A 21,959-nucleotide genomic window follows, 5' to 3' on the forward strand; every position below is an offset into this window, starting at 1 on the left:
ATCAATAAAGAGCAGAAAATTAGTCATTTGGGTACGGTTGGAGGGAATGTATATTTCATGAGATGGATATAGATGTTGAGATGACTTTGATATTCACTGGCAGTGAATAGATGCGTTTAAGATCTTAATGAATGAAGGATAAATATTATAAATACAAGATGGTAAGAGGTTTTTTTTCTGAAGTAGAGGTGCCTGTAATACTGGAGCATGAGACTCATGGGTTTCAACTCACAGTTTAGACCATGGCTCAGTCTTACCATGATGTAATTTGAATCATTAATGCTTAATATCCAAGAGCTCTCAAGTTTAAATAGTTGTATTTATTTTCTTCTGCATGCACTTTCTCTCTCACACACAGGCACACACACACACACAATGATAAATTATATGGCTATGTATCAAGAATAGGCAGTCTACTAGGATAATTTACATATATGTAAATGATTGGTATCAGATGGTGGGAGGATGAAACCTCTCCAGATTGTGGTCTGAACTTTAAAAGAGCTAACCAATCTATAATCTGTAATCTATAATCTATAATGCTATCTACTGAAATAAAAGAGCAAAATACTCTCAATTACCTCAGAGGAGAGGTTTTTTTTGTATCATGTCAGAAGCAACTTGAGAATATACTGCAAGTTGCTTCTGGTGTGAGAGAATTGGCCGTCTACAGAGACGTTGCCCAGGGCACAACCGGATGTGTTACCAACATGCTGGGAGATTTCTCATGTCCCCGCAAGCTAGAGTTGATAGACAGGAGCTCACCCCATCTTGTGGGTTTGAACCGGCAACCTTCAGGTCAATAACCCAATCCTTAGGTTAGCAGTTCAGTGGCTCCCTAGAGAAGAGGGTCGAATCTTGCCCTTTCCAGTAGGATCAGGCAAAAGCAAACCTCTCCTAGTTTGTGTGTTCTTCCTCATTCCTCCCCTTCTCACCTTTGAAAGAAGTGCATAGTAAACCATGATTACGATAGCATAATGCAACAAATTTATTGTATTTAGCAGATAGGCAAGTTTGTTTATTTGCTAGTAGTTCTTAACTTGAAAATACAGACAGACCATCACCTTAATTTTAATATAATTAGAAGAATATAAACTCTTAAAGTGGAAGATATTTAATCAACAAGTTGGTCTTCATAATAAAAAGGACAAGCCTAGAATTCAGAAAATGCAGGGTTTTGCCACATTGGTCAAGTCAGACGCAGCCCTAATTTGAAGTTGAAAGAAAATCAATTCTTTTTCTTGATTCTGATTTTAAAAAATCAGACTGGCAGTTTCTCCTCCATGTCGGCAACGACATACGACACAACAGTCCATACAGCAGCACAGAGATTCATTTCCATGGGATTCTGAACTGTCATGGTGTCTCCTTGGGAATGATGAAACCAGAAGTATTTAGTAATGTCATCATTCAAGCTGGCACCTGGGGATAAAGGGAGGAAAGGTGGTTGCCTTGTTATTATGGGAATTTTATCAGCCCAAAGTACTCCAACCACTTGCAAGCAAAACAATCAACTGTAAGAAAGCAAAGCAGTATTCCCACTCTGAGATTCCTCTCCCTAGGGACCAGAGAAAAAGGAATATCTGAGAATCCTATTTTGTTATTTTGATTCTACTCAAATACTTCAGTGCATCTCATTGATGAAGCTGTGGTCAAAGATTGCAAGTTTCCAGCAGCCTTAGGGGAACTTAATAATTCCCTAGCTAAGAATAGCTCTTTAAATAAAACAGTTTATCAACTTCAGTAAGGTATTACCATGAAGAAATTTAAACAAAATTTGAGGAGCTCCTAAAGCATCCTTTTCAGCAAAAGATGCATTCCAAACAGATGCAAAATACTCACCATTATGTATGAATGCAAGGAGAAAGGGTCAGGGTCAAGAAATAATTGCAGCTAGAACCCTATATAAGCTTATAGCTAACTAAGGAACTTCTTTTAGCCTGACCCTCAAAACCTGGTGGAAACATCATTCAACTGTGCTTTAATTGCCAGTGGAATACTCCTCCTGCTCCCCATATAGCCGATGCCTGGTAAAGTAGGTTGGAAGGTGAGTTATGATCATAACAATAGTGTCAAATTCGTGAGAAAGTAGTAATTACAAATAGGAAACAATTATGGCCACTCAAAGCATCCTATGACCAGGAAACCACTGTACTTCAGAGATACTTTAGCCGGAGTGCTGTCAGACTGCAAAGATAAGCCAGGAGGATGGCATCATTGGACATAATGATGATGACAGAGCTCTGTCTTTGTAGTGAAGTGCTATCTTGCCCGATAGCACTTGGCCGTACCAAAAAGCTTGCACCAAAGAACCTAAAGTCAAAAGCAAAAGTTATAGTTATGAACAACAAAGCCCAGTTTTATCATCTTCTAGGAAAACAGAAAGGTGATGACCTCTTAACCTGGCAGCCAGATGGCGAGCCACAACTGACTGGTATTGGTTTCAGGCATTAAGTTGGTGACTATGGAACTCCCAGTTGTACGAATGAAAAGTTATAGTTCTACAAGAGACAGGCAGCATTAGGAAACAAAGCAAAGGCAGGTCTGTCTATCCATATAATAAAATTAGTGGCAGGGTCTGGTATGAGGGATAACAGCACATAACAGGAATGGGCGAACTTTGGCCCTCCAGGTGCTTTGGACTTCAACTCCCATCATTCTTAACAGTCAGTAAACTGACTAGAAATTTCAAGGAACTGAAGTCCAAAACACCTGGAGGGGCGCAGTTTGCCCATGCCTGGTGTATAAGTACTGCTTAGCTCTACCCACCTTTGATTCATGCTATGTTTTCTATTCTTCTTCTCTCTGTCTGCAATGGTACAGTCCTATCCACCACCCTTTGCACTTTACTACATCTTCACTGCATAGATTTCCAGAAGAAAATCACAGAATAACAAAAAATACATTTCAATTGTCTTTAAATTCAAAACACTTAAAGGAAATGTGTGTTGCTGAAATCTTCTTGGTTAGTCTTGAGCAGAATTGTTGTTGTTTTTGTTGTTGTTATTTCTTACCTGCCACTCCATATGGATCAAGGTAGGGAACAGCAACATATTAAAATATAACATGAACCATCAGTCAAAAACACTTAACACATAAACCAGTTAAAATAATCAGTAAAAAGGTAAAGGTAAAGGTTTTCCCCTGACATTAAGTCCAGTTGTGACCAACTCTGGGGGTTGGTGCTCATCTCCATTTCTAAGCCAAAGAGCCAGCATTGTCCGTAGACACCTCCAAGGTCATGTGGCCGGCATGACTGCATGGAGCGCTGTTACCTTCCCGCTGGAGTGGATCTACTCACATTTGCATGTTTTCGAACTGCTAGGTTGGCAGGAGCTGGGGCTAGCAGCGGGCACTCATTCTGCTCCCGGGATTTGAACCTGGGACCTTTCGGTCTGCAAGTTCAGCCGCTCAACGCTTTAACACACTGTGCCACCACCAGTACATAATTTAAATTCCATAATTTAAGAATCATCTTGATAGGTCTGCTGGATAGTTCTTTAATGTTGTTTTCAATTCAGACAGTGTATTCAGCTGAGACTCTTCTGACAGGTAATTCCACAATCTAAGGATGGCTGAAGGAAAGGTCCTCTGGGTGGCAGTTGCCAACTTAGTCCTGGCTGACTGGACACCCTGAGTATATGAGGAAGATTATATGGGAGGAGGTGATCCCGTAAGTAAACTGGACCCAAAGCATGTAGGGCTTTCAAGGTAATGACCAATACTTTGTATTTGCTAGGAAACTAATTAGCAGTCAGTGGGGTGATATTGGTAATATTGGTGTAGTACAATCTTTCTAGATGTACCAGTAACCAAACTGACTGCCATGTTTTGAACAAATTGGAATTTTTGAACTTGGTAACGACAAAGTCCAATGTATAGCCCATTGCAGAGGTTCAGCCTTGAAGTTACCAATTTGTGCACATCTTTAGATTCCTTTTCTCTAGGGAGGGGCACGGCTGCCATAACAGTCAAAGCTGAGAATAGGCTTCACAGTTTTCTAAGCTGTCATTTGGAGTGATGGATACAGAAGTACTAAGAAACTGTAAACACATTGCGTAGACTGATTTCCTCAATTGTTGACATGCTGGCAAATCCAGTTGGTCCAATGGGTCAACTGGAGCCAGAATGAACAACAAAACTCATGCTTATGTGACTTGTGATATGACTTTTGAGAGGCTGCATTTTCTGGGGGATTTAGAGTAAAAAAAAACCCTGATGATCTTAATGGCAATATAGTATCTAACTTCTATGTGCAGTATCTCAGTTGTTTGCCTGTTGGCTATACACTGTGCTTTAAAAGGAGAAGTGTCTTGTGCAATGCCTGGAAGCATCTGAGTGGGTGATGGGAAGGTAAGAAAATGCATTTGTTGGTGTGTGGTATCCCCTCCTCCCCGTGATCCCAGCGAAGTCTGTATCTGTTCTAGTTAAATTGGGAGCCCTTTAGGATAGGTTATTTTAGATTCTTGTCAGCTTTTGTGCTGCCAAGTGGAACCTCTTTCCTTTTCCGAGACCTGATTTCACACCGTTTTAATGCACGCCTAGTTTCCATCTCTAGCTGCCACAATTGCTCTGCGGCAAAGAGCGAAAGGTTAATGTGCTGCAAAAATAACCGATAATCCTGAGCTGTAATTTAGTCTATTTACTGTATCAATAAGAATTAATACTCAGATGAATTAAGCAGAACAGGAAATTGGATGCACAGCATCTTTCCCCCCTTTCCTTTCCCGTTGGCAGCCCTCATTTAATTAGGCACCGAGGCAGCTGAACAAGTGCTTTCCTTTTTGCCATTTTGCTTAAATCTTGAATCTTAAAAGCTTTCAAGAGCAGTGATTCAGGAGGTAAAACAGCAGGACTTCTGCTGTTATTTATAAGCTCCATGCCGGAAACTATTTCAAGGTCTGTAACAGGGTAACTCAAGCACCATTTACTTCACCCAGTAATTTCAAGCGTAGAGACTCAATGACAGAGCTAATGGCACCATTGCCCCACTGGAACTACATTAACTTCTTGATCAATTTTGGCTTGATTTGACAAAATTCTCAAAGCATTGTCTGCCGCCAAAGGCACCAGTCGGCTCAGTTAATCTTGTGGAATGGTGCTGGCTTTGGATGTTGCAGCATCTGAAGCGAAAAATTGAAATGACACACACTCTCTCTGTGCACATTTTGCTTCTAAAACGTTGGTAGCAAGCCACAACCTTTTAAAAAACCTCAACTTTCATTCAGTGTTAAGACTTATCCACCTGATGCTATGTCCTATAACAGGTGGTTTTCAACGTACGCGGACCTTAAAACAAGGGTATACTGAAGATTCTCGGGCTGAGAGCTTGTGACTTGTCCAAAGTGGGTTTGCATGGCAGAGTGAAGAATCAAATCCTTTTCCCCGGAGTCATAGGCAAACACTCACTAAGCAGAGGGAATGTGCATGGTCCCTTAAACTGTTGGGGGTGGAAAAAAGTGTGAACAAATTCCTATACACGCACACTGCACCCATCTTATTTGTAGTTCAAAATACATTAAAGAACAATACAATATTTAAAATTAAGAACAAATTTAGCCAACATAACAAACAGTATTTCAATGGGAAGTGTAGGCCTGCTCTTGGCTGATGAGGTAGTCAATGTCTGGTTCCATATTTGTCACTGCCAGTCGTAACAAATACTGCAAGTGTGTCATTTTTTTTCTTTTACTGACATAATTGTTTGCTAGGGATACAAATGGCTATTACTTCTTTAAAATGGATACACATAGCTATCATGTATGTTGCTGTTGGGTGTTGTGATGGAAAGTAGAAGGCTTTGAGAGGGGTCTACCTCACAATGTCACCATGGCTCTCTTTGTGCCTTGTTCCTTCCTTCCCTCCTTTTTCTTTCATTCTTTTCTCCATAGCAAGAGTCCCAGTATCTGCAAGTGAAGTGGTCAGGGTTAGAAAATTGCCTTTGGGGGGGGGGGGGGTTGGATCCTGCCCACAGGCTTTAGTTTGGGGACTACCGCACTACCATGTTGGCAGATCCTCAAATCCCCAAGTTGGCATGCCTCTAGAAGACCTCTAGATGCTAGTCTAAAAAGTAATTTTTCAAAGCTCTGCCCATCACTTCTGTGTCCTTACACCAATAAAATACACTTTGCTGCCACAATGCTAACTTACCATTTTCATCAATGGCAGGTTTCTTCACTATAACTATTTTCTGGGACCATTTGTCTGAAATAGAGTAAGTCTTCTAACCTCTGCCACTGTCCCCATGAAACACCCCCACCCAACTCCAGCTGTTACTTTGTATTGTCACCAATAGTAGACTGGCTTCACCCAAAAAGCACCTGGGGGCAGGATTTATTTTAATCAAAATAAGGATTTGCTATTTATTTATCATGTCAGAAGCGAACAGAGGGTACAGTTGTAATGTAATAAATAAGACCAAGTTAGAAAACTTGACATTATACTAAATGTCCTTTGATCAGAAGCTGGCCACTTGGAGTGTCTCTGGTGTTGCTATAAGGAGATCCTCCATTGTGTATGTGGCAGGGTTCAAACTGCATTGTAATAGGTGGTCTGTGGTTTGCTCTTATCCACACTCGCATGCCATGGATTCCACTTTGTGGCCCCATTTCTTAAGGTTGGCTCTGCATCTTGTGGTGCCAGAGTGCAGTATGTTCAGCGCCTTCCAAGTCACCCAGTCTTCTGTGTGCCCAAGAGGGAGTTTCTCAGTCAGTATCAGCCATGGCTTGAGGTTCTGAGTTTTAGCCTGCCACTTTTGGACTCTCGCTTGCTGAGGTGTTCCTGCAAATATCTCTGTAGATCTTAGAAAACTATTTCTTGATTTAAGGCATTGGCATGCTGACTGATATCCGAACAGAGGATGGGCTGGAGATGTTAATGCCTTGGTCTTGGTGAAATTCCCTCTTTGAATACCACAGTCCTGATATTATTCCTTGCCTCCCCCCCCCCCCCCCCCGCCTTTATCACACACACAGACACACACACACAAAGTAAAGGACCAATTTTTATATAAGAAAGTTGGGCTTTCTAGCACATTCAGTACTACTTGAAAGTATTTGTCAGTTTAATTCATTAAGTATTGAGCAGTTCTGCCGTTATGTGCATTCAAGCAGGTTCTGACTTATTGTGACCCTAAGGTAAACATGTGCATTTTATGAGCGGTAAATAAAATTGTTATTTGCAAAGAAATGTTGGCTGAGATCCTGCATTGGGAGACGTACATTTCAAGTAGCTACATCTCTTAATGATACCAACAACCCACTTGGAGTTGAGTGCACGCCACTCCAAGGCAACACATTTCACTATCAAAAAGCTCTTACTATCAGGAAGTTCTTCCTAACGTTTAGGTGGAAGGAATCTCTTTTCCTGTCATTTGAATTCATGGCTCCTTGCCCCGATCCCTGGAACAGCAGAAAACAAGCTTGCTATATCATCAGTATGACATTCTTTCAAATAGTGCTATCGATTTAGCATTGAAAAATGAAGATGACTAAACTGTCATGCTTTAAACACATCATGTAACAACACATCATGAAACTCATTGGCAAAATGGAAAGTAGTAAGAAAAGAGGAAGGCTGCACTAAAGGTGGATAGGCTCAATCAAGGAAAATTGAGTTTGTAAGACCTCATTCATAAGATCTCCATATGTTGAAGTCTGCTTGAAGGCACATAACAACAAAATTGCTCAATACTTCATGAATTGATCTGACTATCTGACAGCAGGGAATCACAAATAAAAATGTCAGTCACTCCCCCCCCCCCCCCCCCCAATTTTATAGCTACATCAACAACATTGACTTGGGTAGTGCTGGATGAATTTTACAATGGTATATATGGTCAACAGCTTGAATAAGATATTACTTTCATATGCTCCCATCCTATTTGTTCCACCACTTCTTCTCATGGTACAAAAGGTGAGATGGTATGTATGTGTAGAAAAGAAATACAAGAGCATGATGAGGGTTCATATAAGGTCCCACTAGGATCACTGACCAACGCCTAAATTATTCTTCTCCTTTCTCTAATTATCATGGTGGATTAGAAAGATGAGCAACAAGAAAAATGCTAAATACTCTGTGGGTCCCTTCTCTACTTGAATGCTATTAACACTATTAATGAAGATGGAGTGCAAGGAAGAGAGCGCAAACCCAGTAGGGAATATTCAGTATTTATTAATGACACGATGCAGTTACTTTCCTGTTAAATGCAATCAAGTTACTATTTCCTAAAAAAAAAGAAGAACGAACTTTAGATAAAGAAAAAGTAAACGCTGCTGAGATCCATTTATTCCAGAAACCAGGAAAGCACTTTGAAAATAAGGCTACAAACATCCTGTTGGTATCTGTTGGGGTTTGGTTCCAGATCCCCATGGATATCAAAATCTATGGATGCTGAAGTCCAACTATACTTTATATAGTGGTGTAGTAAAACAGTGTCCCTTAAGACCAAGGTTTGCTTTTTGGAATTATTTTTTTTCAAGCCATGGATAGTTAACTTCATAGATGGAGAATCCATACAGGCCTGTATAGGTCTTGGCTCTTCAAAGAATAGAAAAATGGGGGATGAAAAAAACATTCCCCTTCAGCTTCAGTCTATGCGACTTCAGAGGAGAAATAAAACTCATGCCAGCCTCTCCTGTAAGACTTGTGGTTGAGGCAAATACCAAAGATCTCAATGGTTTAGTTTTCACATTGGGATGGAAAGTATGCTGGGGTTTAATCAGCTTCCAAGAGATCTTCTTGTTCTGAACATAATGTGTGTTGCAACAGCAGGACACCCTATCTAAAAATATAGTCAATTGATTTCTAAACAGTTTAGTGAGTTTAAAAAACAACAAATTACAACTTGGGGTGTATTTTTTAACTTATTCCATATTCATACACAGGCATAGAAAACATCACATTCTCAACTCTTCCTTGTAGGTAAGGTCCAGGTTACAAGGCCCTGTGCCCTCCTCAGGTCTGATGGGCAGCAGGAGAATCCTCAGAGCAAGAGTGCTGCTTTTCCTTATTTCTCTCAAAAAGCTGTAATGTTGTAGATTTCTCTCAGCCACTGTGGCTTCACCGAGGGTCCAATGGTCACCTGTGCCACCTTCTCCTTCTCCTAGTCTCTAGTCAATTGCCACCTATGTGTGCCAGGGGTCAGGAGGAGGCAGTGAATTGTTACTGTATTTACTCAAATCTAATGCTCATCTTTTTGGCTAAATTGCCTTCTCAAAATTAGGGTGCGCATTAGATTCAAGTAATATGGAAATCTTAGTGCTGAGCCAAAGCCAAAAGGGATGTTACTTCAGGAGCACCTGTTTGAGGCACGTCATCTTGACCTGGCTCAATGCTATGCCATCTTGGGATTTGTAATTTGGTGAGGTATCAGCTTTCTTTGACAGCCCCCATGACTGCATAGCATTGAACCTGGGCAGTTAAAATGGGTTCATTCTACAGCATAGATGTACACCAAGGTTTTCTTTTCCATTACTGAAAGATTCTAAGACTAAAAACAAGGAATTATAAGCATGCAGCCAATGTAATGCATACCTTTTTTGGCCAAATTACAAACAGTGTACTTTTTGCCACTGTGCATTACATTACCTAGCAAATACATTTCTGGTTTCAGGGTTTGAAAATTGAGGTGTGTATTAGGTTAGATGGCGTATTAGACTCAAGTAAATATGGCAATTCTTAATTCTTGAGTGTCTACATGCTGCTGTTTTGTTAGCTGGACCTCAAAATGGATTATTTGATATGTTTCATAAGAAGTTACCTGTTTTCCCAATAATATTGGCAAACAGTGGCCTTCCAAACAGTACAGTTTCTGTTACAGTCAGCTCTTCATATCCATAGGTTCTGCATTCATGCATTCAATCGTGACCCAAAAATATTCAGGAAAAAATCCAAAAAGCAAATGTTGAATTTGCTGCACACCAAGCACTATGCTGATGTATACGACATTGTGCAGCTTCCTGCCATTTCACAGATCCTCAAGTTTCTTTCTAGCACTTGTTTGAATTGTTTGTCATTTTATATAAGGGACAACATTTTACTATTGCATTGTATATAATGGGACTTAAGTATTCATGGATTTTGGTATCCATGGACTATCCTAAAACCAAACCCCAGCTGATACCAAGATCCCACTGTGCTTTATAAGCACCAACCAAAATAATAGTATGCTTGATCAGGTAAATGCTCAGATTTGAGACTCTTTGCCAAGGATCATTCGACAACATTCTAATGATATCCAGAGATATCCTATGGCTGGTTCGAAAATAATTCTTCACTTTTAGTGGTACAGTGTTTTCAAAGATGAATACAATACATACGTATAGGAATGTGCTGTAATGCCTCAGTCCTATACACAGTTACCTTAATTATTTCTCACTGAGTTCATCCCATTAGACTGATGTTCTCTGCAGATATGTATGGGCTTGGATTGTTAGTGAAGAAACTCATAGTTAGTTCTAATTTATTTTATCTCTTTGGCAATTACTATTCAGAGTTTGTTAAAGGATGCAAACAATATCTGGAATTATTCTCATCCTTGATGTAGTTTTGTTTGTTTGTTCTTGTTCTTGGGTAAGAGCAAAAAGACAATTATTTTATCATCAATAGCAGTGTTTGTAAAAATGCTGCCCCACCCCAAAATATGTTTATTGTGCAAAGCTGACATTTTTTGTTTGTGTACAGGATACATAATGCTTATGAATAAGATTCAGTTGGGAATAAGAATGGCATAAACAAAGACTGAATGTATTCTAGATTTCTAGACTTAGATGATCATGCTATCAATTCTGAAATCTATCATTATTAATAGACTGTAAAGAACGGAATCTTCTATTCCAAATATTTCTGGATTGTGAAATGTTTATTTTTCTTCAGGCAAGCTTTAAATATTAAAAGAAAACATGCAATGGGAGAAGAATTTATGTGTAATTAAAATTCCACTTCTCCCCCCAGATTAGATTTGCTGTGTTTTCACACTGTCACAATATAAATCTAAAAATCCACAAATGATGCCAACAGTTGAAACTGTAGCGATTTAAAGCTTAATCGTGTTATTTTATTACTCAATTTATTTTACTGTGTGTAACACATACACAATGAAGGAGGTAGATTAAATAAGATCAGCAATTGCCAGCTAAGCACTTAAATAATTTCTTTGTTATTCACATCGGCTAATTTAAAACTCTGTCATGATAATATGTAAGGAGCATTAAGGGAAATGAAATAAAATGGAGAGCTTTAAGTAATGTGTATATGTACGAGCCTTCAAGTTGCCTGTTGACTTATGGGGATCCTATGAATTTGATAGTGTTTTCTCAGGCAAGGAATATTTACAGGTGGTTTTGCCAGTTCTATTCTCTGATATAGAGCCTACTCCACCTGATATCCATTGGTGGTCTCCCATCCAAGTACTAACTAGGGCTCATCCTGCTTCCAAGGACAGACAGACCTAGTGCCTTTAGGGCATTAGTAGGCTCAAAATGTCCAAATTAAAATGAATTGTAAGGACACCTGGAGAACATATAGATTCATCTGTCTGTTACTAGTTCATGTCACTTCCACATTTCCTTAAATCTGCTCAGGTCTCTTTCCAATTAATCTATAAGTTTAGAAAATTTTTCTTCCACAGAAGATATCACTCTTTATATGTTATTTTAATGCATGCATTTCAGCAATACCTTTTGTGGGAAGCTATGAATCTTAAGAGCCTAGTGATAAGAGACTGGTATGAGCCAGCGGTAGCCATAACTACAACATGCCATACATACATGTAGGTTTGGGAGCAAATTGACCACAATATTATTATTTTGCAGCTGCTGGCCTGGAATGAAGCACAGATCAAGTGATCAGAGCAAGCAAATGACCTAATTATCCTTCTCAGGCCCCTTCTACTTTGCCATATAAAATCCGGATTATCTGCTCTGAACTGGATTATATGGCAGTGTAGACTCAGATAATCCAATTTAAAGCAGATTATATGGAAGTGTATCCAAAGCAGAAGGCAGCCATAGGGAAGGCAGCAGAGTGATGCCACTTGGGTACATTGCCACTCAGTGTAGGGATAGGTACCACCCCTAAATTGAACATTACCTTGCATGTCCCTTAAGGGGACCCTGGAGCGGAATTATGACATGAAAGTCCAATTTCCCGATTCCACTGAATCTTGTCCCATGCTACACCTCTAAATTTGTGACTATAAATAGAAAAAAGCATACTAAACAGATTAAATTTAACACACATTGATCTGCAATGACCATGCTAATAAACTAAATGGTGGGGAAATTGAAAGGCAATTTAAGCTGGAACACCTTGCAGAGTGGAGCTCAACTGCCTTTCTATTTTGCAGGTAGATTTGACTGAAGCCTGAAGCTTCAACACTGGAGGTGTGGGAAATGCCTCCCCTTGGCCCCTCATTGATCAATTCTTTTGGAGTGCCTTAAAATGCAGCAGATCCTAGTAGGAAGAAACCCATGCTAGAAGGTGATATGGCAGATCCACGAAGCTTTACTCTGTAATGGCCTGCAAAACTAGCCCAGGTAAGTCTGAATGCCTCTGTATTGCAAAAACTTCTAAGACACAATTTAGTTAAGGAAATGAGGATCATGATTCAGATTTGGACACACTGAATTCATTAAGAGCAGGGATTCTCAGCTGGCAGATGATGTGGATAGGGGCTGGAGTGGCAGCCCCATTCCCAACCAAGCCCCTGAGTTGTGCACATCACAAAGCTTTTCCTCCACCTTCTAAGCTAGACTTAAGTATCAGAAACACTGGCCATTCCACTGACAGTATCAACAGTTGTTCCAGTAGAATGGAAGTGGTGCCATTTTGCCTTTTGCTTCAAGCAGCAAAATGTTTTGGGCCACCCTGCCCAAGAGGAAGCAATATGAAACAAGGAAGCAAATCCAGTTATTCTTCCCAACTGGATCAACTGCTGAATACCCTGTTTCCCCTAAAATAAGACATCCCCAGAAAATAAGACCTAGTAGAGGTTTTGCTGAATTGCTAAATATAAGGCCTCCTCCGAAAGTAAGACCTAGCAAAGTTTTTGTTTGGAAGCATGCCCAAAGACCAGAACACCAAAGCATGCATGATTGGTAAATGTATGTACCATAGAGTGTTGTACATGGAAATAATGGTAGTAGCAAGAAATTCTTGAAAGGATTCAGAGTTTGTCTGGTTATGCTGGTTTGTGATGACAACTACTGTACAGTATACAGTATATTTTTTTGTTCAACAATAAATGTGAATTCTTCTTCATGGAAAAATAAGACATCCCCTGAAAATAAGACCTAGTGCATCTTTGGGAGCAAAAATTAATATAAGATACTGTCTTATTTTTGGGGAAACATGGTAGTAGGTCAGCACTTATATAGTTTTGCTCGATTCATGGTGTTTCTTGTAGCTAGGGCAAGCAATTGGGTTTTAGTTGAAGTGCTCGTAAGTGGACAAGTTAAACATGACCCAACAATGTAATGCAGCAGCAGCAAAAAAAAAAAAAAAGCCAATGGGATTTTGGCCGGCATCAATAGGAGTATAGTGCCTAGATCCAGGGAAGTCATGCTACCCCTCTATTCTGCCTTGGTCAGACCACACCTGGAATACTGTGTCCAATTCTGGGCACCACAATTGAAAGGAGATGTTGACAAGCTGGAATGTGTCCAGAGGAGGGCAAATAAAATGATCAAGGGTCTGGAGAACAAGCCCCATGAGGAGCGGCTTAAAGAGCTGGGCATGTTTAGCCTGCAGAAGAGAAGGCTGAGAGGAGACATGAAGAGGGCCATGTATAAATATGTGAGAGGAAGTCATAGGGAGGAGGGAGCAAGCTTGTTTTCTGCTGCTCTGGAGACTAAGATGTGGAACAATAGCTTCAAACTTCAGGAAAGGAGATTCCACTTGAACAATAAGAAGAACTTCCTCACTGTGAGAGCTGTTCAGCAGTGGAACTCTCTGCCTTAGAGTGTGTTGGAGGCTCCTTCTTTGGAGGCTGGATGGCCATCTGTTGAGGGTGCTTTGAATGTGATTTTCTTGCTTCTTGGCAGGAGGCTGGACTGGATGGCCCGTGAGATCTCTTCCAGTGATTCCATGATTCTATGATATCTCAAAAAAGGTGGAGGAAGAGAAAGAAGAAGAGGATGAAGAAGAAGAGGAGGAAGAGAAAAGAAGAAGGGCAAAGAGGGAAGAGGAGGTGGCAAGCAAGCCTTCCTCCCTGGAGAACTAGCATGAGTAAAATGGAAGAGACTGATTGTAAAGACAAGTAATGCAGGCCAATAGCTGCTCAGTAACCATTGTAGCTGTAATGCTGCAGTCATAAAAGTAACTTTTCAAAACAGAAGTAATATTGTAGCAGAAGACAAAAAGGCTCCTGACTACTTTCATTTTTGATCTGGCATTTTTGGTAATGAAAAAAAAAAGAGCTTTAAATGTTTTGATGGTTAGGTTACAGGTTCTTCTTCAGTAATTTCTACTTTGTCCATATGTTTACATATTTGCTGCATTAAAGTTAAAACCGAAAAAAATACTGAGTTTTAAGTACAAAACTCCATGTTGAAAGATTCTAAAGGAAGTCAAGGGCAATCATAATCCAAATCACTAAGCCCATATTCAGAGGATTTCTGGAGAACATACTTCTATGCAAGTATGCTCAATACTGGAGCATGATAGATCTGAAGCAGCGTGCCTGTTGCACATTTAGAATGCTTCCTTAGCTGAAGTGCTATTAATCACATGGGACTTTCACCACTGTACATTCTTGGAGGCAGCACGTCAAAGTTCTCCAATACAACCATCTAGACAGCTGTTTTCAGCTTCTGGAAAATGGCACAGTCCAAGCTGAACTGTAACACAAGGAGGTTATTTATTTTTGCATTCTGTTTGATCTTGAGCAATAGAGATTACATTAAGCCAGCATAGTTTAAAAATTCCCCCGCAGTCTCTCCAACATACTGTGACCCTGCCAGAGCCCTATCCAATTGCTCTAACAGTCTTGCTTTCATGGTGATTTCCTCCCTATTATGCCACAAACTGTATGGCAGCCTTATCTAGCATCGTGATGCAGACCATTCAAAGGATATTTTATATCTGGAAAATGGAACAGGAAGAGTTCTTTTCGCCGATGCAAATGCATTTACTTGAGAAGCAATGATAGTATTTCTCCAATCAAATTTGAATTAATAGGCACTTGTGAAACAAAATGAATGATTTACTTCTCCAGTTGACCCTCACTGCAGTCTGCACGCTCCTAATCGGCAACTCTTTGTAACTAAAGTTTAATATATGAACTATTTCCCTGGATTCTAGTCTTGCTTATCAAGAGGAGAGGTACAGTGAATGGAGCTACAAGAGAGAAGCACACTCCATGAAACATTTTCTTCAAAACAAATATCATATCCCATGCACCTTAACCAAGGACTGTGAAATTGTGCTCAAGTGAATTTAAAAAGAAATGCAAGTGAATGGAACAGAGGATGAAAATCAAGCTGAAAATAACACTCTGGTGCCCTTCTGGCTAGGTTAACCCATCTTTACTGAAGATTGCTCTCCTGTGAATGTGTGCCTGTCTTGTACTTGAGACACCATTGGACTATAGCTTAGTGTTCAAAATACTTCGGGTTACAGTTCCCACCAGTATGACTATTGTTATAGTATGATGGGAGTTGTTCTTCAAAACACCCAAAAGGCACCACTCTGGAGAAGGTAGGTCTGTTCTGACTGTCAAACCTTCTCCAAAATTCTAAAGATGGGACTTCTCCAGTCATATCTAAGATTTTGGGCATTGAACCTGGGCTCTTTAGAGTGCAAAGCATGTATTCTACCATTGTCATAAGAAAATTATTGTTTGCTTTAAGATGGACTCTCTCCTTAGCTGGTAAACAGCTGCTGCAATAAATCACTCTGACCATGAGGTTATGAGTTCGAGGCCAGCCCGTGGCGGGGTGAGCACCCGTCAATTAAAAATAAAATATAGCCCCTGCTCATTGCTGACCTAGCAACCCGAAAGATAGTTGCATCTATCAAGTAGGAAATAAGGTACCACATAAAAGTGGGGAGGCAAGTTTAACTAATTTACAACGTTGGAATGAGGAAGTGCCATCAGAGTGGATGGTGAAGCAGCTGCTCCCCCCTGTGGCCAGAATCGAACATCCCCTCAGGAGAAGGTTAAATTGCCTATGCGTCTGTCTGTCTCTTGTCTCTGTTCGATGTGTTTATGGGCATTGAATGTTTGCCCTATGTGTGTATAATGTGATCCGCCCTGAGTCCCCTTCGGGGTGAGAAGGGCAGAATATAAATGCTGTAAATAAATAAATAAATAAATAAATAAATAAATAAATAAATAGAAATACACAGTTGGAAGAGGTTACATGGGCCATCTAGTCCAACCCCCTGCCATGCAGGAAAAGCACAAAGTACCACTGACAGATGACTAGTATCCAGCCAAAGAAGGAACTTTTCACTCCGAGGCAGTGAGTTCTTTATAGAAGACTGGCCAGATAGGCAGACAAAGTGAGACCACATTAAGCAGAAAAAAGGAAGCATGGTCAGCTGCGTCCTGAAGTAAAGGTAAAAGTAAAAGTAAAAAAAGTAAAGGTAAAAGTAAAATTAAAAGTGAAAGTAAAGTTCTGCCATTTCTTATAGGTCAGTCAGTTTTCATGTTACATAGACATTACTTTTTAAAAATGTGATACACTTGCCACAACAAATGCGATATACCTGTCACAAACGATGTGATATATCTGCCATGAGTAATAAAACACAGAACCACTTCTATTCCTTGAAACCATTAGTCTGGAAAGCTGAACTTTGCTGACCTCTGCTTTATACAAACAACCAAGGGCAGACAGGCCCATATCCCGGGACTTGTCTGGGGTTTTACCAGAGGCGTTCAAACTACGCCTCCAGTAATAACGAATTAATTAGATGCCCCATTAGATCCAGAGCTTCTTGAAAGGCCCGGGTCTAATTGGGTAATGGGCCTGGGGGACTCACTTCTAGGTAGTCCTGGGAGTACCCGGGGGTGAGTCCCCATTGCTGTCCTGAACCTTTTGGAATCTTGGAACCCAAAGGTCTGACATGGTGCCCACCCTCTCCCTCCAGCCCTTCATTTGCCTCTAAAATAAAATAAATGCCTGGCTGCCATAAAGTTCTTCCTTCACCCTCCTAGTGTGAGGAAATGACACGCCGGGGGAGGGGGATTTTCATACTCACCCCCCTTGTCCCCCGTCTCCTGGCACATCATTTTCTTGTGCCAGGAAGGTGCAAGGAAAGTTTTATTTTATATTTAGGGGGAAATGGGGAAAAGGCTTTGGGTGGCTGCATGCTATTCCAATCATAATCAGGATGGCATGTAGCCACCCCCCAGGAAAGCCCAGAGGTTGACGTGGGGACTCAAATATGTGCCAAATCAGGTTTTTAAAACCCGTTTTGGCACAGATTTTAGTCCTGTCTGAAAGTGCCCCAAGTGTCCAGGAAATAATTCACTGTTGCTCAAGGGAAAATACCAAAATATTTTTTTCTTGACACGTTTGTCACTTATTTCTAAGATTTGATCTAAGTAATTTATGTTCTCACATTTGGAAATGAGATGGAATTCATCCATATTAGTTGTTTATTTCCTTTCACTATCAGCCAAAAGTTCATAGAATTAGCACCACACGTTAAGTTCTTTATCTGTTGGAAGATATTTGCATTTAAAAACAAAACAAAACAATACAAAACAAAAAACTCTGAGACCATATTTTCATAAAATGTGGTAGTTTAAAGAATAGGAATTTCCCTTTTAGAAGAGGATCAGTCAACTGAGCACATTCTTTCATCAATGTTGGAAGCCTAAAAAGTAATTATGAAAGTATTCTGTCACAGGCACTACACTACACTGAAGACATCAACACTTTGTGAAAATACTTCAGAAGATAATGTCTTGATTGGTTCTGATGGAAATTAGCAATATATTGAAGCATTGGATCTCTTCATTGTTGTTGTTTTGTCTGGGGACTTATTTGTTGCTTCGTTATTTTTTCAGCGACACGGAGTATGGCAATTTGCTATATGTCAATCACTGAGTCTTTTCATTTGCTTTTACATAAAAACACATCAGTGGATTAAGAGTGCAGTTAAATAAGTTCATTGGAGGTTCCTCAGTGTAACGACAACATAATTATTAAATTAATAGCTTGAAGAAATCCAGTTTGCTACCCTTTTTCACAAATAGGGAAGTTTTAGCTTCCCCTAAAGCAATGACATCTTTTCTATGATTAGAGCAGAAGTGGATACCATATTTGTGGATGGCAAGAAGCAGAGAAGTGTGTATATATGTGGGGATATGTTCCTGAACTTTGCATAGATACATGAAAACAGTGAACCCTATTAAAATGAAGGATGTCTGGCCCAAGAATACCACATAGTCATTCTGGAAGAATTAGAGAATTCCTAGATATGTTTTGTCAGACACAGATTAATGAAACCATGGATACTGAGGCTGTACTGTATATGCACTTGTATTTGGTAAGTTTATTTAATAAGCTAAATTTAGTTTAGCAACTGGAAATAAACAATAAAAGAAAGTTGACAATTATCCCTACCCTTTGTACCTGCTCTTCAAGTGGAGTCTTTCGGGTATGGAGCAGAGCTTGAAATATTTACTTTTTTGGACACTTTTTCTAACTCCCAGACAACCAATGGCCCTGATGGTTGAACAAATTTGGAGAATTCTAGAGCACAAAAGTAGAATTTCTAAGCTCAATTCCAGACATACACACAATCAAATGATCTCAAAATTCTGGGAATAAATTTGAGATCACCTTCCAGAGTTCATCTGATGAGGGTTTAGCATCAGGTTAGTGCTAAACAATAGGCATAATAAGGTGGCTGTTCCAGGAAGCAAATCTTGTCTCAGGGGAAGTGAAACAAGAAGGTGGAGCACAACCTTTCAGGATAGAGTAGGGATGTAATTCTTAACTAATTTCATCCTCAAAGGAAGTGTTCTGTAATTTTAGAAGGGTTCATTCTCCCACTTGGCTCTGAGTGACCTTGGGCAAGACATGCACTTTCAGCCCAAGAAAACCTTATAATACATTTGTGTTAGGGTCACCATAAGTTGGAAACAAAGGTACACAATAACAATATTTGTTGTTAATCATGTTATGTTCATGCATACAAAGTATTGTATTAATTCCCCCCCCCCCCACACACACACACATTACAAGACTTTCCTAAACTCAGTACTTGAATTTTTGGTTTTCTTTGCCTAAAGTAATAGTTTGTTTGTTCTTTCTCTCTGATGGATTGTTGCCTGGCCACATTCTTTTATCTATACACTGTTGTTGCTTTGCCATATATGCCCCCAATTTTCTTCTGTGCAATGTTGGAGGGTTTGGAAAGAGCTGTATTTTTCTTCAGTGCTATATAGACAGCTCAACACATCTTAGAAGCTGTTTCAGAACTTTTAAAGCCAATTTTCAGTGACTGCTGATACATTAAGTGCTTGCAAAAGTGGTCTTGTAGGTTTACACTCTCTTCTAACACAATCAAGGCTTTTTTAAAACAAGGCAAATGGATTTAACATCTGTAGTTGGTTTTGTAAGTGCCAAACAATTAAAAGTGTTTTCTTGGCATTGTGCTTCAACTGAATAGCTCCTAACTTGTCAAAAGTGCATACTTTTATTGTTGTGGTGTTTTCTGTCAAGACAACGTAATTTTATGGGAGGCTGGACAGCTTGTGGAAGCTGATGAAATGCCTAAAAAATGCACATGTTTTTTCTTTTGTCTTTTATGGTCATGTCTTTTCAACTAGTTTATGTGTTATATGTTTTTAACTGATAGTTCATGTTGTATTTAAATATGTTGCTGGTTTCTGCCAGGCACAATCCATCATCTTTCTCTATGCTGATGACTGCAAGAAAAAGGCTGTTGGTACCAGTTTCCTATCTGGACAGTAGAACAGGCGAAATTGGAGCTCTTGCTGTCCAGATGTCCCAGCAAACTAAAGTATCCCCCAACTTTGTGTGGCAAAGTAATTTTAAAGCAAAACAACAACAACAACAACACATGATATTGGCCAGGCACCCTTGTGCATCATAGACACAGCCAGCCTTCTACTCAGAGTAATTCCTAGGTTGCAAGTGTAGACAAGCCCTTCATCAATGTGAAGAGTCCAATCACTCTGAATTAACCAGCCCATTCTGAGCTTTTTACAATGAGTGATTATGTGATTACTTGTCTGATGAGTTTTTGAATGTTTCCTTCATTTTAAGCAGTTTATTTGGAATAATATAAGTGTCAGCAAATTTGAAAAGCTACTCAGCTTCCCAAATCACCTGAGGAGCACTTTCAGTGGCCACACTGGGTAGTTTTCTGGGAGTTATAATCCAAAAAAAAAAAAAAAAAAAAAACTTCCTTCAGCTTTGGCCAGGGTAACATATATATGAGATGCTTTAGTCTTCTGTAGCAAATATAATATGTGGTAGCTTTAATTGATACACTTATTATGGGATAAGATTTTAGGATGAAGTGGACCTTAGTAAAAAGAAAGGAAAGGGAAAGGGAAAGGGAAAGGAAAAGGAAAAGGAAAAGGAAAGAAAGCATATACAATAGTAAATTAGTTAGGACGCCTCTCTCTCTCAATTGCAACCCCTCCAGTCTCTGAATAATGCTAGAAGAACCTCTTGTAAAAAGGAAGTGATATCAGGTAAAACCACTAGCTTTTAAAGTGCCAGAAAACTCTTTGTTACTTAATTGCCAATTCAAAATTGTTTGCGGCAAAATGCCACATGCAGTGTTTTACAGCTCGATAGTACTGCTCATACTAGATATACTTTTAAATTTCTAAAACTCTAAATAGGATTCTATAAACTATAAGAAAACACCTGAGTTTCAAGGAAGGGCAAAGGGAGATAATTACTTATTTTAATAGGTGTATATATAAAATACATACACACTCATTCACATAGTCCTTCAAAGGGAGCGGTTTCTGGCTCATTACATTCTAACTATTAATTTTTAAGAGCAAGCATTCTTCACAATTTCATAGTCTCACAATATAAAATATGATTGCTTACAAAATAGTACTAATAATACCCACATACCTATGAATGTCATGAATGTTTCCATTCTAAAATGGTAAGAATGAATGCGTTGAGAACGATTTCTTTGATTACAGTATATTATTAAAAGAAAAGTCAGACTTTTCAAACGTGAATCATAATTCACACAAGCTTCTCCTTTGAACATTTACAAAAGCCATTTCGTATATAGATTTTTGTTTGATGAGTGAGACAACAAAGTCCAAAAATGACCCAAGTTGTTCAGTAAACAGTGCCTGGAAGTAAAACTTCTCTTCCCGAAAACCGTGTGACTGAGTTTGTTTAAGGAACGGGAGTTGAAGGTCTAACGCTGCAGAAAACTAAACTGGACAGCTGTACTAGATGAAAGGTTGAATTTATAATCTCCAGGGTTAATGTAGGCTCATTACACACATATACACACATTCTTGCGGAAGCTGGAGAATGAGACAGGCAGACATCACCTCATCACAAAATCCTTCACTTTCAAGATCCTAGAAAAGTCTAGCTTTCTTTCCAGGTTGAAGTCTAAAAATAAATTAGTAGTCAAATGCAATGCAGACATCTTGTTCTGAAAATGAGAACCTTCCTATAAAGGTGAGATTTTCTGGGTAAATATCTTGCATTTCAAAGCAAACATAAGCACAGAAAACACACTGGGAGAACACAATTGCTAACGAAACAGGATGAGAAGGCTTCCATTATTTATTATGCTACTTTTAATAAAACAAACACCCCAGCCTTGATACATTTCCATGGAAAATCTTTGAGGCATACCCTAGAAATACCTTCCAGGCTGTCAATGACATTAGGGATTGTGAGGAACACAGTTTATGTCTCCAAGCTTTTAAAAAGTCACACTGTATTTATTCATTAATACAATCCTGGAGTCTATGTCGGGGT

General features: G+C 39.4%; 1 protein-coding gene and 1 long non-coding RNA gene across 2 annotated transcripts in view; one reads left to right on the plus strand and one right to left on the minus strand.

The window, feature by feature from the left end:
* Positions 1-964: 964 nt before the first annotated feature.
* Positions 965-21,959, minus strand: part of cpq (carboxypeptidase Q) — a 196,060-nt gene continuing 175,065 nt past the window's right edge. Inside the window, exon 8 of the mRNA XM_003219519.4 lies at positions 965-1,422. Within this exon, the coding sequence (XP_003219567.2) occupies positions 1,262-1,422 (161 nt within the window). The 3' untranslated portion in view covers positions 965-1,261. The remainder of the gene's footprint in view (positions 1,423-21,959) is intronic.
* LOC134298818 (uncharacterized) lies at positions 4,287-20,526 on the plus strand. Its single transcript, XR_010005908.1, has 3 exons — positions 4,287-4,353; positions 12,347-12,536; positions 14,043-20,526. It is a non-coding gene; the product is annotated as an uncharacterized LOC134298818 (long non-coding RNA).

The sequence above is a fragment of the Anolis carolinensis genome, chromosome 4, assembly GCF_035594765.1.
Source record: "Anolis carolinensis isolate JA03-04 chromosome 4, rAnoCar3.1.pri, whole genome shotgun sequence".
NCBI classification, from domain to species: Eukaryota; Metazoa; Chordata; class Lepidosauria; order Squamata; family Dactyloidae; genus Anolis; species Anolis carolinensis.